This window comes from Scyliorhinus torazame, chromosome 9, assembly GCF_047496885.1.
Source record: "Scyliorhinus torazame isolate Kashiwa2021f chromosome 9, sScyTor2.1, whole genome shotgun sequence".
In the NCBI taxonomy this organism is placed as follows: domain Eukaryota; kingdom Metazoa; phylum Chordata; class Chondrichthyes; order Carcharhiniformes; family Scyliorhinidae; genus Scyliorhinus; species Scyliorhinus torazame.
Window position 1 is genome coordinate 265,544,862 of NC_092715.1, and position 14,875 is coordinate 265,559,736.

Below are 14,875 nucleotides of genomic sequence, written 5' to 3' on the forward strand. Positions count from 1 at the left end.
AATTGGCTAAATACTTGAGGTGGGGGGGAAATCACTGGGCCGTGGTGAAAGAGCAGAGGAAGCGGAATTAATTCAATCGCTGTTCCAAAGAAACCTGGGGCCAAACGGCCTCCATCTACTATATCATTTGATGATTAGTGCAGGAAGAGTACCTTTGGCCACCCCATCTGTTCCAGCCATCAAGCACCTTGGTGCTGGGTCCCTTGCTTTTTAAAAAAAATTTAGAGTACCCAATTCTTTTTTTTTTCCCCCAATGAAGGGGCAATTTAGCGAGGCCAATCCATCTACCCTGCACATCTTTGGGTTGTGGTGGTGAGATGTGCAGATACAGAGAGAATGTGCAAACTCCACACGGACAATGACCCAGAGCCGGGATCGAACCCGGGTCCTCAGTGCCAAGAGGCAGCAGTGCGAACCACTGCGCCCCCGTGCCGCCCCTGGCAACCGGAATTGAGCCTGGAAAAAAATGTGAAGGGTGATGCCACTTAGGAGGACTAACCAGGCAATGGAATAAACAATGAATGGTAGGGCGCTAGGAGATACAAAGGGCTTGGGGGGTGCATGTCCAGGGATCCCCGAAGGCAGCAGGACAGGTAGATAAGTGGTTAAGGAGGTCTTTGGTATATTTGACTTTATTTCATAGAATTTACAGTGCAGAAGGAGGCCATTCGGCCCATCGAGTCTGCACCGGCTCTTGGAAAGAGCACCCTACCCAAGGTCAACACCTCAATCCAACCCCCATAACCCAGTAACCCCACCCAACACCAAGGGCAATTTTGGGCACTAAGGGGAATTTATCATGGCCAATCCACCTAACCTGCACATCTTTCCACTGTGGGAGGAAACCGGAGCACCCGGAGGAAACCCACGCACACACGGGGAGGTATTAGCCGAGGTATAGAATATAAGAGCAGGGAGGTTATGATGGAGATATATAAAACACTCGTTAGGCCACAGCTAGAGTACGGTGTGCAGTTCCGATCGCCACACTAGAGGAAGGATGTATTGCACTAGAGAGGGTGCGGAGGAGATTCACCAGGATGTTGCCTGGGCTGGAGCGTTTCGGCTATGAAGAGAGGCTGGTTGGGCGAGGTTGTTTTCCTTGGAGCAAGGTTGAGGGGGATCGGAGTGAGGTGGACAAAGTTACGAGGGACATAGACGGGAAGGAACATTTCCCCTTCATACAGGGGTCAATCACCAAGGGGATAGATTTAAGGTCAGGGGCAGGAGATTTGGAGCGGAGTTGAGGGAAAAGGCTTTCACCCAAACTCACTCCTCAAGGGAAGGGTGGTAGAGATTGGGAACTCTCCCAACATTTAAGAAGCATTTTAGATGAGCACTCGAAATGCGTAGGAGCCAAGGCTACAGACCAAGTGTTGGAAGATGGGATTAGAATAATTTGCTTCCACTGCCCTTTTAGGCTGCACATTTCAGATCTGTGCAAAAGAGAAAAAACAGCAGTGGGAGCAATTAAGTCACTTTCTGATTTCAATGGTTTTTGAGGAAGCGGATGTCTAAACATGGGGACAGTAGTGCCGCGAACATTTCCAGAAGATTAATATTCACTCTTAGAGATTTCAATCAGCACTTACGATTTGAGCTATTTTCCCACATTTTCTCAACTGTTGCACAGCAAAGGAATGAGGCACATTTTCCATCGGAAAGCCATTAACGTTTATAACTCGGTCATTCTCTCTGGGAGAGAGAGAAAAAAAACAAACACATTCACAATTACAGAGTGTGCAAAACTCCCTTTGCAGTTCTGGCAAATATTGTTCGATTACATTCAGGAAATAACCAAAAGAATTTAGAGAATGTTTGTTGAAGTCGGAATCTGGAAAACGGTTGGAAGCTAGCTCTCTCAAGACGTTTCAAGGGAGATGCAATAAGGAATTCTCTTTTATTTGGAATACCAGGTGCTTGGGAAGCTACGTAGTTCCAGCCTCCCCTCATACTTGCCCGTCCTTGGGAACAGTCACAGCTCAGTGGGGCAACATGCTCACCTTTTGAGCCTGTAGGTCGTGGGTTCAAGTCCCGCCTCAAGAGGCCGACACAAAATCTAGGCCGACACTCAGTGTGGAAGAGGTAGATGTACTGAGGAGGGAGATGCACTGACAGAGGTGCCATCTTCTTGGATGAGATGCCAAACAATGCCCCCTCAAATGGGCACAAAAATACCATTGCATTACTTTCGGGAGCAGGGCATTTGTTTTCCTGCTGTCCAGGCCGATATCTATCTTTCAACCAACATCATTCAAGCAGGTGATTTGATCACCATCACATCACTCGCTGTCTTTGGGACCTTACTGTGCAGAAATTGGTTGCTCCATTTCCAATGGCCGGACATCATTGGGCGTAAAGCACTTTGGGATGTCCAAGGGTCATAGAAAATACCATAGAAATGCAAGCCCTTCTTTATATATTCTTGCAGTAAAGCTTCAAATATGTTGTCGCTGCATTCTTAACCTCTGTGGCACAAGAGTGGATATTAATGGAGACACGAAAAAAACCCTGGGAACAAATATTGGGGCAGTAACTTTAACGAGAATTCCAATGAGATCAAAGACCTAGTGACAAAATGCGAAGTGTTATGCATTAATTCCCCAAATCAAGGCTGGATTACAGTCTGTCAAAATCACCCGTTATATCAATTCAATATTTAACAAGGGTCTTACAAACCTCAATTCAACACATACACCACACACACGCCCTTAAACTTTTAATTACAAATATGACAAAATCAAAGCACTGCATTAGGACAAAATATTAACCAATACAATAACATGGGATTTAAATTATATCTGCATCCAGGTCCAATTGTTCCTTTCCCCTTACCTGTGAGTTGAGTCACAGAGGACCAAGTAATGTAGAATAAAAATACCTGTGCATACATTTGTGAAAATATTCTAATTCACTGTGATTTTTGTATGTAAACTGGTGCCTGTCACAGGAGCCCGTTTAGGTTTTTGGGAGCTTGGGCAGCCAATAAGCCTCCCTACCTTTTTTGGATGTTAAAACATCTAACCAGGATTTCTTTTTAAAAGCCGTGTTAGGAATAATGTGTAATTTTTAAGTTGAAGTGTTACGTATGGCCCCTTTAATTTAGGTTTTGCTAATGAACCATGGTGCAGGAAAGTCTGGATCCGGATTGAAGAGTCAGGTTTTGGGGGTTTGTTTGTGAGTACACATTTTAAATGTTTTACAACCCCCGAAGGTAAAGAGATGGGTTAAAAGTTTAATAATTGTGGGGAGAAAAACACAAAGTAGCAAAAAAACTTTCCTATTGCCCAAAGACATTGGCCCAGGGACTGAAAAGGACAGAAGAGAGAGGTCAGCGCACGTAACAGATTGAAGGCAGAGAATTTTAGCTCACTGAGATGCAAACACCACAAGGCGACCGGTACAGTGGGTGACTGAATGGTCAGTTGTAGAACTCGGTAATCAGTTTAATAAAGGTGCGACTGGGAAACCAGAGTGCAGAGTGCATCTTCTGGGGAGTGTCTAAGGGAGAGATACAAGTTGGGTGAAAAAATTGAGTGAATTTGCAGGAATTCAGCAGAAGAAAACCACCTGTAACTGTACCAGTTCCTTTGTGTGTCAAGCTGGTGGTAACTCTTCACTGGATTGTGTGTCTGTAAAGACATTGCAGGGTTAACAGATGGTGTGAATTTGAAGCGGCATGTTTGTATGGAGATCTTTCCAACCTTCTTGTCCGATATAAGATAGTCATTTTTTTCTTGTTTAATAAATGTTTTGTCCTGCACATTAAAAGTTCATAAGCAGACCCTTGTGAATGTGTTCAGTAACTTTCCTCCACGGTTTCTAAACAAAAGGTTCAGGGTCCGGGGCAGCACGGTGGCACAGTGGTCAACACTGCTGCCTACGGCGCTGAGGACCCGGGTTCGAATCCCGGCCCTGGGTCACTGTCCGTGTGGAGTTTGCACGTTCTCCCCATGTCTGTGTGGGTTTCGCCCCCACACCCCAAAGATGTGCAGGGTAGGGGGATTGGCCACGCTAAATTACCCCTTAATTGGAAAAAATAATTGGGTACTCTAAATTTAAAAAAAAAAAAGTTTAGGGTCCATCAAGGCAGGTTCCACTCTGAGAACACCCAGGTTTCACTTGTTCATTTGCAAGCCCTTTGTCATTTAATTTTGTGGTACCTGCTTATCTGCCTTGCGATGCTTAGGAATACAGCTCCGCATCACTTAATTTGTCCACTTTTAAAAATGCACAGTGATTTATGGCAGTCAAAAAAATAAATCAATAACCCAATATCACTAAAGTATCAGTCTGACTTTTCCATCAGCTACCGGTCAGCTACTGATTAGAAAGGTGCAGCAAAGGCAAGAACAAAAGACCAGTAGACAACACCTCGCTGAGGTGTGCTGACCGGACCTATAAAGAGCCGTATTCATGTGCTGAAGGCAGCGGAAACTCGTCACAGCATGAATTTTCACATGCTTCAGAGTTTTTTAAACTGTGAAGTACAAGTTCTGCTCAGGAGTCACTCGATTATTAACGCCATGGGGCAGGGGGTCAATCCATTGCGCTCACAAGAACACGCCTGCAATAAAATGGTGGGGGCTACAACAGTATTTCAAAAAGTCTTGTGTTCTGGGTGTCACATTTGCACCCTATTATTTTGCCCTGACGCGTTGCCCTGCTGTTGAAGTCAAAGAGAACGTGCAGCAAATCAGAACTGAAAGAGGGGTCACGAACGACGAAAGTGAAGAAGAGAGTGGAAAATCTGTCAAAGAACTAAAACTTATGAAAAGGAATCAACCCAATTGGGGGCCTAGGAGACTTAATTTTAAAAAAATTTTTTTTTTTAAATTGAAAAAGCATTTTAATTTGATCCAATTTTTTTTTAAAAAGTGCTATTTTCCTCCACTAGCCAAAAACCTCAGCAACGACCTAAACGCCTGGTCTGATTTTTGCTCAGAGTCCCGGCCGTTTATTTTCTCATTTGTTCATGAGGTGCGAGTGCCTCTGGCTAGGCCAACATTGATTATCAACCTTCAATTGCCCTCGAGAGGGAGGATGGTGAGCCGCCTTCTTGAGCCTCTGCCCCGTAATCCAAGTGGTATTGGTAGACTCACAGCGCTGTTACCGAGTTGCAGGATTTTGACCATATGACAGTGAAGGAACGGTGATATATTTCCTAGTCAGGGCGGTGTGTGGTTTGGAGGGGAGCCTGCAGGGCCTGGGATTCCCATGTGTCTGCTGCTTTTGCCCTTATGGCTGGTGGAGATCACAGCTTTGGAAGGTGTGATCCTGACAGATCCTGCGGTCTCGTGAATAGATTTCAGGATCAGTCAAGTGTTATTATTCTTCTTTTTTTTTTTTAATTGTGTAAAACTAACTGTTTCAATCCTCCTCTTCATCTGCCACGACTTCCTTCTTGGTCGTTCCCATCCCCACCAGCTCTCCCCAGGAAAAGGATAGCTGAGGAAAATCCACAGGACAAAATTTCAAAGGAAGCTTTATTCAGGTACGTCAGGCTTCATCAATCGCGCATTGCCTCGGAGCTGGTGTGCAGCACTGGTAACGGTTCAATACACCCCACTCCGTCAGTTCAACATCGAGCGGGAGGGAGAGGGGGAAAAAAGCCCAGAGCAAGCAGGAGAGAACAAGGAACAGAGGAAGAAATGGAGTGAGCAGCATAAACAAGGGAGGGAGGAGCATACACTGAAACACATTGTGTGCAAAAGGAAGTGGGGACAGTGAAAGAAGGTCAATTGTTACCCGAGCTACAGCATTGAATATTAATTCATAATTAATAATAGGAAAAAAATGATAATTATTAGAGAATAAATTATCATAGAATTTACAGTGTAGAAGGAGGCCATTCAGCCCATCGAGTCTGCACCGGCCCTTGGAAAGAGCACCCTACTTATGCCCACCCCTCCACGCTATCCCAGTAACCCCACCTAACCTTTTGGACACTAAGGGGCAATTTAGCATGGCCAGTCCACCTAACCTGCACATCTTTGGACGATAAGGAGGAAGAATCTCATCTTAGGTTTACTTAGAAGCAAAACAACATAAACAGGCCATTTGGCCCGACTGCTCCATGTCAGCACTTAGGCACCACTTCTGAAAATGAAATGAAAATCGCTTATTGTCACAAGTCGGCTTCAATGAAGTGACTGTGAAAAGCCCCTAGCCGCCACATTCCGGCGCCTGTTCGGGGAGGCTGGTACGGGAATTGAACCGTGCTGCTGGCCTGCCTTGGTCTGCTTTCAAAGCCAGCGATTGAGCCAAGTGTGCTAAACCAGCCCCGAGTCAAACAAGCTCACTACGGCATTAAGTTGATTGGACACCAACTCACAAATCAGAGCAGGTTGGAAGGGAATGGGAGCAACCTGGGAAAGGCAGTCATTGTGGGAAATGCATTTTATAAGAGTCAGGCAGAACTACCATCTGATTGTAGGAGGACAATATAATTAATGGAAAATACAGCAAAGAAGCATTGAACACTGCCAAATCCAGTCTGTAATAGTCCCCCTGAATCACAGACTATTGCGCACAGTTTTGGTCCCCTTATTTGAGGAAAGATGTAGTGGCATTGGAGGCAGTTCAGAGGAGGGTCACTAGTTTTTAAAAAAATAAATTTAGAGTGCCCATTTTTTCCAATTAAGGGGCAGTTTAGCGTGGCCAATCCACCTACCCTGCACATCTTTGGGTTGTGGGGGCGAAACCCACGCAGACACAGGGAGAATGTGCAAACTCCACACGGACATGTGACCCAGAGCCAGGATCGAACCTGGGACCTCGGCGCCGTGAGGCTGCAGTGCTAACCCACTGCGCCACCGTGCTGCCCCGGAGGATCACTAGGTTGATTTCAGAGCCAAGGGGTTAGTCGTATGAGGAGAGATTAAACAGTTTAGGCGTATACTCTCTAGACTTTAGGCTTATACTCTCTAATAAGAATGAAGAGAGAACTGTGGTATACAAGATAATGAAAGGTATGGTTAATATGGACGTGGAGCAGATAGAACAGTACAGTACAGACCCTTCGGCCCACGATGTTGTGCCAACAATTAATCCTCAACTAACATCAACCTAACCTACACCCCTTCAATTTACTGCTGTCCATGTGCCCGTCCAAGAGTCACTTAAATGTCCCGAATGACTGACTCCACCACCTCTGCTGGCAGTGCGTTCCACACACCCACCACTCTCTGTGTAAAGAACCGACCACTGACATCTCCACTATACCTTCCTCCAATCACCTTAAAATGATGTCCCCTCGTGACAGCCATTTCCGCCCTGGGGAAAAGTCTCTGGCTATCCACTCTACCCATGCCTCTCATCACCTTGTACACCTCTATCACCTCTCTTCCTTCTTCACTCTAGTGAGAAAAGCCCTAGCTCCCTCAACCTTTCTTCATAAGACATGCCCTCCAGTCCAGGCAGCATCCTGGTAAATCTCCTCTGTACACTCTCCAAAGCATCCACATCCTTTCTATAATGAGGCGACCAGAACTGGACACAATATTCCAAGTGTGGTCTAACCAGGGATTTATAAAGCTGCAGCAAAACCTCGCGGCTCTTAAACTCAATCCTCCTGTTAATGAAAGCCAACACACCATACGCCTTCTTAACAACCCTATCAACCTGGGTGGCAACTTTGAGGGATCTATGTACCTGGACCCCAAGATCCCTCTGTTCCTCCACACTTCCAAGAATCCTGTCTTTAACCCTGTATTCAGCATTCAAACTCGACCTTCCAAAATGAATCACTTCACACTTATTTTGGCTGAACTCCATTTGCCAATTCTCAGCCCAGCTCTGCATCCTATCAATGTCCTATTGTAACCTGCAACAGCCCTCGATACTATCTACAACTCCCTCAACCTTCGTGTCATCGGCAAACTTACTAACCCACCCTTCCCCTTCCACATCCAAGTCATTTATAAAACCCACAAAGAGCAGAGGTCCCAGAAAAGATCCCTGCGGGACACCATTGGTCACCGACCACCAGGCGGAATACTTTCCATCCACTACCACTCACTGTATTCTTTCATCCAACCAATTCTGTATCCAGGCAGCCAAATTTCCCTGTATCCCATGCCCCCTAACTTTCTGAATGAGCCTACCATGGGGAACCTTATCAAATGCCTTACTGAAATCCATACACACCACATCCACTGCCCGACCTTCATCAATGTGTCTCGTCACATCCTCAAAGAATTCAATGAGGCTTGTGAGGCATGACCTGCCCCTCACAAAGCCATGCTGACTATCTTTAATCAAACTATGTTTTTCTAAATAATCATCAATCCTATCTCTCGGAATCCTTTCCAATATTTTGCTCACCACAGATGCAAGACTGATGGGTCTGTAACTCCTAGGGATTTCCCTATTCCCTTTCTTGAATAGGGGAACAGCATTTGCCTCCCTCCAATCATCCAGTACTACTCCAGTGGAGAGTGAGGACGCAAAGATCATCGTCAATAGCGCAGCAATCTCCTCCCTTGCATCCCGTAGTAACCTTGGGTATATCCCGTCAGGCCCAGGGGACTTATCCATCCTGATGTTTTTCAAAATTTCCAACACATCCTTCTTCTCAATATCAACCTGTTTGAGTCTATTAACTTGGTTCACACTGTTCTCATGAGCAACAAGGTCCCTCTCTCTAGTGAATACTGAAGCAAAGTATTCATTTAGGGCCTCCCCCGACTCTAGACACAAGTTCCCTCCATTATCCCTGATCAGCCCTACACTCACTTTGATCATCCTCTTATTTCTCACATAAATGTAGAAAGCCTTGGGGTTTTCCCTAATCCTTCCCCCCAGGGCTATTTTATGCCCCCTTCTAGCTCTCCCAAGTCCATTTTTTAGTTCCTTCCTGGCTACCTTGTAACCCTCTAGACAGTGTCAGATCCTCGCTTCCTCAACCTTATGTAAGCCTCCTTCTTCCTCTTAACTAGAAGCTCCACTTCTCTTGTCATCCAAGGCTCCTTCACCTTCCCATTCCTTCCTCGTCTCAGTGGGACAAAACAATTTAGCACTCGCAGCAAGTTCTCCTTAAACAACCCCCAGATTGCTGTTGTGTATTTCCCCGAGAACAACTGTTGCCACTTCATGCTCCTCAGCTCCTGTCTAATAGCAGTATAATTTCCGCTCCCCCAATTAAATACCTTCCCATACTGTCTTTTCCTATCCCTCGCCATGACTCTGGTAAAAGTCAAGGAGTTGTGGTCACTGTCACCGAAATGCTCTCCCACCGAGACATCTGACACCTGGCCTGGTTCCTTGCTGAGCACCAAGTCCATAAAGGCCGACTAAGGTGGGGGGAGGCCATATCTACATACTGAGTCAGGAATCCTTCCTGTACACATCTGACAAAATCTGCTCCATCCAAATCATTTGCACTAAGGAGGTTCCAGTCAATATTAGGGAAGTTGAAGTCACACATGACAACAACTCTGTTACTTTTGCACCTTTCCAAGATCTGCTGCCCAATCTGTTCCTCCATCTCTCTGCTGCTATTGGGGGGGGGTCTGTAGAAAACTCCCAATAAAGTGACCGCTCCTCTCTGGTTTCGGAATTCCACCCATACTGGCTCAGTCGACAAACCCTCCTCGATTACCTCCTTTTCTGCAGCAGTGATGCACTCCCTAATTAACAGTGCCACTCCCCCTCCTCTTTTACCTCCCTCCCTATTCTTCTTAAAACATCTAAACCCCGGAACATCAACAACCATTCCTGCCCCTGTGAAATCCATGTCTCCGTAATGGCCACAATATCGTAGATGCTTCCTCTTGTGGGGCATTCTAGAACAAGAGGTCTTTGGATAAGGGCTAGCAAATTTAAAACAGAGTTGAGGAGAAACTACTTCTCCCAAAAGGTTGTGAATCTGTAGAATTTGCTACCCCAGAGTGCTGTGGATGCTGGGACAGTGAGTAAATTTAAGGAGGAGTTAGACAGATTTTTAATTGGTAATGGGTTGAAGGGTGATGGAGAACGGGTAGGACGGTGGAGTTAAGGCCAGGATTGAGATCAGCCATGATCGAATGGCCACATTCTGCTCCTTTTTCTTATGAATTTTTTGCAGAGGTATAAATCAGGCCACAAGATCCTTATGGACCAATGCCGTAGGAAGGAAATGCCTCAGTTTTTCAAGACTGAACAGTTGAATTTAACATTTTTCGGTGTGTCATTTTAGTACAATTAACCATTTCAATCAATAACAATGATAATGTTTGCTTCATTTGTTGCTGATTGCTCAGAGCCGGTTCAAATAGAGCTCGCTGAGCAGATTAGAACTGCAGTGCCTTTGGGGAGAGCAAATTGAGGATCCTCTGGGCAGTCTGCTTTAGCTCCTTAATTCACACATCTGGGAATCTTGCAGTAATGTGGACTTATCATAAAATAATGGTGTTAAAATAGAAAATGGGGCCGGCACAGTGATTAGCAATGCTCGCCGAGGTCCCGGGTTCGATCCCAGCTCTGGATCACTGTCCGTGTGGAGTTTGGTAGGAATAACAGCAAAAGGGATTATTATTTAAATGATAAAATATTAAAACATGCTGCTATGCAGAGAGACCTGGGTGTGCTAGTGCATGAGTTGTAAAAAGTTGGTTTACAGGTGCAACAGGTGATTAAGGCGGCAAATGGAGTTTTGTCCTTCATTGCTAGAGGGATGGAGTTTAAGACTAGGGAGGTTATGCTGCAATTGTCTAAGGTGTTAGTGAGACCACACCTGGAGTATTGCGTTCAGTTTTGGTCTCCTTACCTGAGAAAGGACGTACTGGCGCTGGAGGGTGTGCAGAGGAGATTCACTTGGTTAATCCCAGAGTTGAGGGGGTTGGATTACGAGGAGAGGTTGAGTGGACTGGGACTGTACTCATTGGAATTTAGAAGGATGCGTGGGGATTTTATAGAAACATATAAAATTATGAAGGGAATAGATAGGATAGATGCGGGCAGGTTGTTTTCACTGGCGGGTGAAAGCAGAACTAGGGGGCATAGCCTCAAAATAAGGGGAAGTAGATTTAGGACTGAGTTTAGGAGTAACCTCTTCACCCAAAGGGTTGTGAATCCATGGAATTCCTTGCCCAGTGATGCAGTTGAGCCTCTTTCATTAAATGTTTTTAAGATAAAGATAGATAGTTTTTTGAAGAATAAAGGGATTAAGGGTTATGGTGTTCAGGCCGGAAAGTGGAGCTGAGTCCACAAAAGATCAGCTATGATCTCATTGAATGGCGGAGCAGGCTCGAGGGGCCAGATGGCCTACTCCTGCTCCTAGTTCTTACGTTCTCACCGTGTCTACGTGGGTCTCACCCCCACAATGTAAATATGTGCAGGGTAGGTGTATTGGTCACACTAAATTGCCCCTTAATTGAGAAAAGAATTGGATACTCAATTAAAAAATAATTAAAACCTTAAATTTTAGTAATCTAATACTTACGATTTATCAAAATCTAACTTTATAATTCGAAACCAACACCCAACTTTATTCGGAACTTTTTTTTTTAAGGGGGCAGAGAGTGTAAGATATGTGCCAGAGAATGACAGGATTGAAGTTGAGAGACCCTCTCCTGTTTCAGAATGTTAATTTGTATATTTGAAACTTCAATCCTTTTTTAATTATTAGATTTTTCCAATTAAGGGGGCAATTTGCCTGGCCAATCCGCCTACTCTGCACATCTTTTTGGGTTGTGGGGGGATGGAACCTATGCAGACGCGGGGCGAATGTGCAAACTCCACACGGACAGTGACCCGGGGCTGGGATCGAACCGGGGTCCTGGGTGCCGTGAGGCAGCAGTGCTAATTACTGTGCCACCGTGCTGCATGAGGAACTTGGATCAATAAAGTAACCATCACATAGCAAAATATGAAGACCCCGGAATCAGGCACTGTATCAAAAGATGCCAAGGTAGTGGGACCATTGAAAAATTGTCAAGTTTCCTAAGAACCTACTTGCAGCAGAAAGCCAAGACCGTTGGCCTGTTAGCTCGTCTGCTTGTACATGTAAAAACAGGACTGGCATATCTGGGACCCTCTCGGAGATAAGACCTTGGAAATGTAACGCTTTGATCCTCACACAGCAAGTTCCTGCTTGGTCAGGGAAAGTATCCTTACATATTGGGCTACGGACTAGTGGGATGAGGCAGGGGTTAATTGGATAACAAGCAGGATAAAGGATGCCCGCTCTTTGTCTTTACATGGCAGAGAGAAACCTTCCAGAGACAAAACAAACAAGGCACGGTACAAGTAACTGTAAAGTCACAATCTTACGTCCACTGTTGATACGCACAGTCATCCGTGGCCTTAATCTTTGCCCATCCAGCAGCTTGAAACGGATGCTGCCATAACCGGAGTATTTCCAGAAGTTTTTATTGCACAAAACAGTGCCTGCTTTGGTTAGCCTGTGAGTAACTTCACAGGGGACGGAGAACTATTGAAACTTGACTTGGTCGAGCCCAAGTGAAAAAAAGATGGTGGGATTTATTTGCAGGAGATTTTCAACCAACATTGGTACTTAGTCAGGGGTAAAGGGAAAGTTAATGATGCATGACTAACACAGCTGGTCTTGTACTAAATAGTTAGACGGAGGGCTGTGACAGAGGAGTTTGCAAAATGCTGATAATTTCATTAATGCCGTTTTGGGAAAAGGTTTAATAGTGTTTAACGGTGACCTAATTGACTACATCAGGGTTTCCCAAACTTGGTTCAAAAAATATTGAAACAAATTTTTCAATATAACATCTTTACATCTATATCAATATTTCAATCCTTCCAACCCCAAAAAACTAATCCCCTATACACCCCCCCCCTTAACATAAGACAGTGAACAACTCCCTGAATTAGGAGATAAACGGCTGGAACCTCAGGTAGAAACTTTCAGCCGACTCTCTCATTACATACTTGACCCCCCACCCCCCACTGAAGCAGGCAAGCGACACTGGGCGGGGCTGACCACTGCCACAAATCAGAACTCGCCTTTGGGCTATTGAGGAAGCGAAGGCAATCTGCATGGGTCTCACTCCCACAATCCAAGGGTAGGTGGATTGGCCACGCTAAATTGCCCTTTAATTGGAAGAGAAGAATTGGGTACTCTAAATTTTTTAAAAAGGAAGCGAAGGCAAGAGCACCCGCCTTTGCTCCCGTCTGCAACTCCGTTAAGTCCCAGATCCCCAAAATAGCCACCAAAGGATATGATTGCAAGTCAACCCCAAGAGGTTTTGACATGGTGCTGAAGAAAGAGACCCAGATGTTCACGAGCTTAGTGCAGGGCCACAACGTGTGTGCGCGAGCGGCGCTGGGTCCCTAGAGCACCGCTCGCACCTATGCTCTGCATCCCCAAAAATCCCACCCATTCGTGCCCTAGTCAAATGTGCCCTATGCACCACCTTGAATTGAACCACGCTGAGCCTAGTACGCGAGGAGGTAGAGTTAATTGTGTGTAGAGTCTCGCTCCACACCCCTCCCTCAAATTCCCCCCCCCACTTCCTTGTAATATCGTCAAACAGGACCTGCTTCGTCTACACCGGCCGACCATAGACCTCCGACACCCTCCCCTCCATCAGCCACCGAGAGTACACTGTCTATCAATGAGGGCAGGGTGGGGGTCAGAGTTCGGATTGTACTTCTCCAGTCACTCCTCAAAACGAGCGAACTTCCCACCAACAAACAAGTCACTACATCACTCTAACCACTCCTCCCTCCAAGCTCCGAAGGATGAATCCAAAACCACCGGCACAAAACAATGGTTTTCACAAATTGGGGCCAGCACCGACTTAGATCCCCGGAACCCGCACGGAGCCTCAGCACCCCCGCGCCCAGCCCCGGCGCCCCGCGCCCAGCCCCGGCGCCCCGCGCCCAGCCCCGGCGGCCCGCACGCAGCCCCGGCGCCCCGCACGCAGCCCCGGCGCCCCGCCCCGGCGCCCCGCCCCGGCGCCCCGCGCCCAGCCCCCCGCACCCAGCCCCGGCGCCCCGCACCCAGCCCCGGCCCCGGCGCCCCGCACCCAGCCCCGGCGCCCCGCACCCAGCCCCGGCGCCCCGCACCCAGCCCCGGCGCCCCGCACCCAGCCCCGGCGCCCCGCACACCCCGCGCCCAAGCCCGGCACCCCGCGCCCAAGCCCGGCACCCCGCGCCCAAGCCCGGCCCCCCGCGCCCAAGCCCGGCCCCCCGCGCCCAAGCCCGGCACCCCGCGCCCAAGCCCGGCACCCCGCGCCCAAGCCCGGCACCCACGCGCACAAGCCCGGCACCCCGCACACAAGCCCGGCACCCCGCACACAAGCCCGGCACCCCGCACACAAGCCCGGCACCCCGCACACAAGCCCGGCACCCCGCACACAAGCCCGGCACCCCGCACACAAGCCCGGCACCCCGCACACAAGCCCGGCACCCCGCACACAAGCCCGGCACCCCGCACACAAGCCCGGCACCCCGCACACAAGCCCGGCACCCCGCACACAAGCCCGGCACCCCGCACACAAGCCCGGCACCCCGCACACAAGCCCGGCACCCCGCACACAAGCCCGGCACCCCGCACACAAGCCCGGCACCCCGCACACAAGCCCGGCACCCCGCACACAAGCCCGGCACCCCGCACACAAGCCCGGCACCCCGCACACAAGCCCGGCACCCCGCACACAAGCCCGGCACCCCGCACACAAGCCCGGCACCCCGCACACAAGCCCGGCACCCCGCACACAAGTCCGGCACCCCGCACACAAGCCCGGCACCCCGCACACAAGCCCGGCACCCCGCAAAGCCCCCAGTTTAAAATGCCATCTAAACTGTCCCCATACCTTCAGAGTAGGTACCACCACTGGATTCGCCGTCCATTTCATCGGGGAAAAGGAAAGACCAATGCTCTCAAACTGGTGCCGTTACAGTCAATCTTTTCCACCTG

General features: G+C 47.9%; 1 protein-coding gene across 8 annotated transcripts in view; it reads right to left on the reverse strand.

The window, feature by feature from the left end:
* Positions 1-14,875, reverse strand: part of tjp2a (tight junction protein 2a (zona occludens 2)) — a 184,537-nt gene that overhangs the window by 84,810 nt on the left and 84,852 nt on the right. For all 8 annotated transcript variants that reach the window (XM_072517406.1, XM_072517405.1, XM_072517402.1 and 5 more), the window contains exon 4: positions 1,593-1,695. In XM_072517406.1, the coding sequence (XP_072373507.1) occupies positions 1,593-1,695 (103 nt within the window). The remainder of the gene's footprint in view (positions 1-1,592; positions 1,696-14,875) is intronic.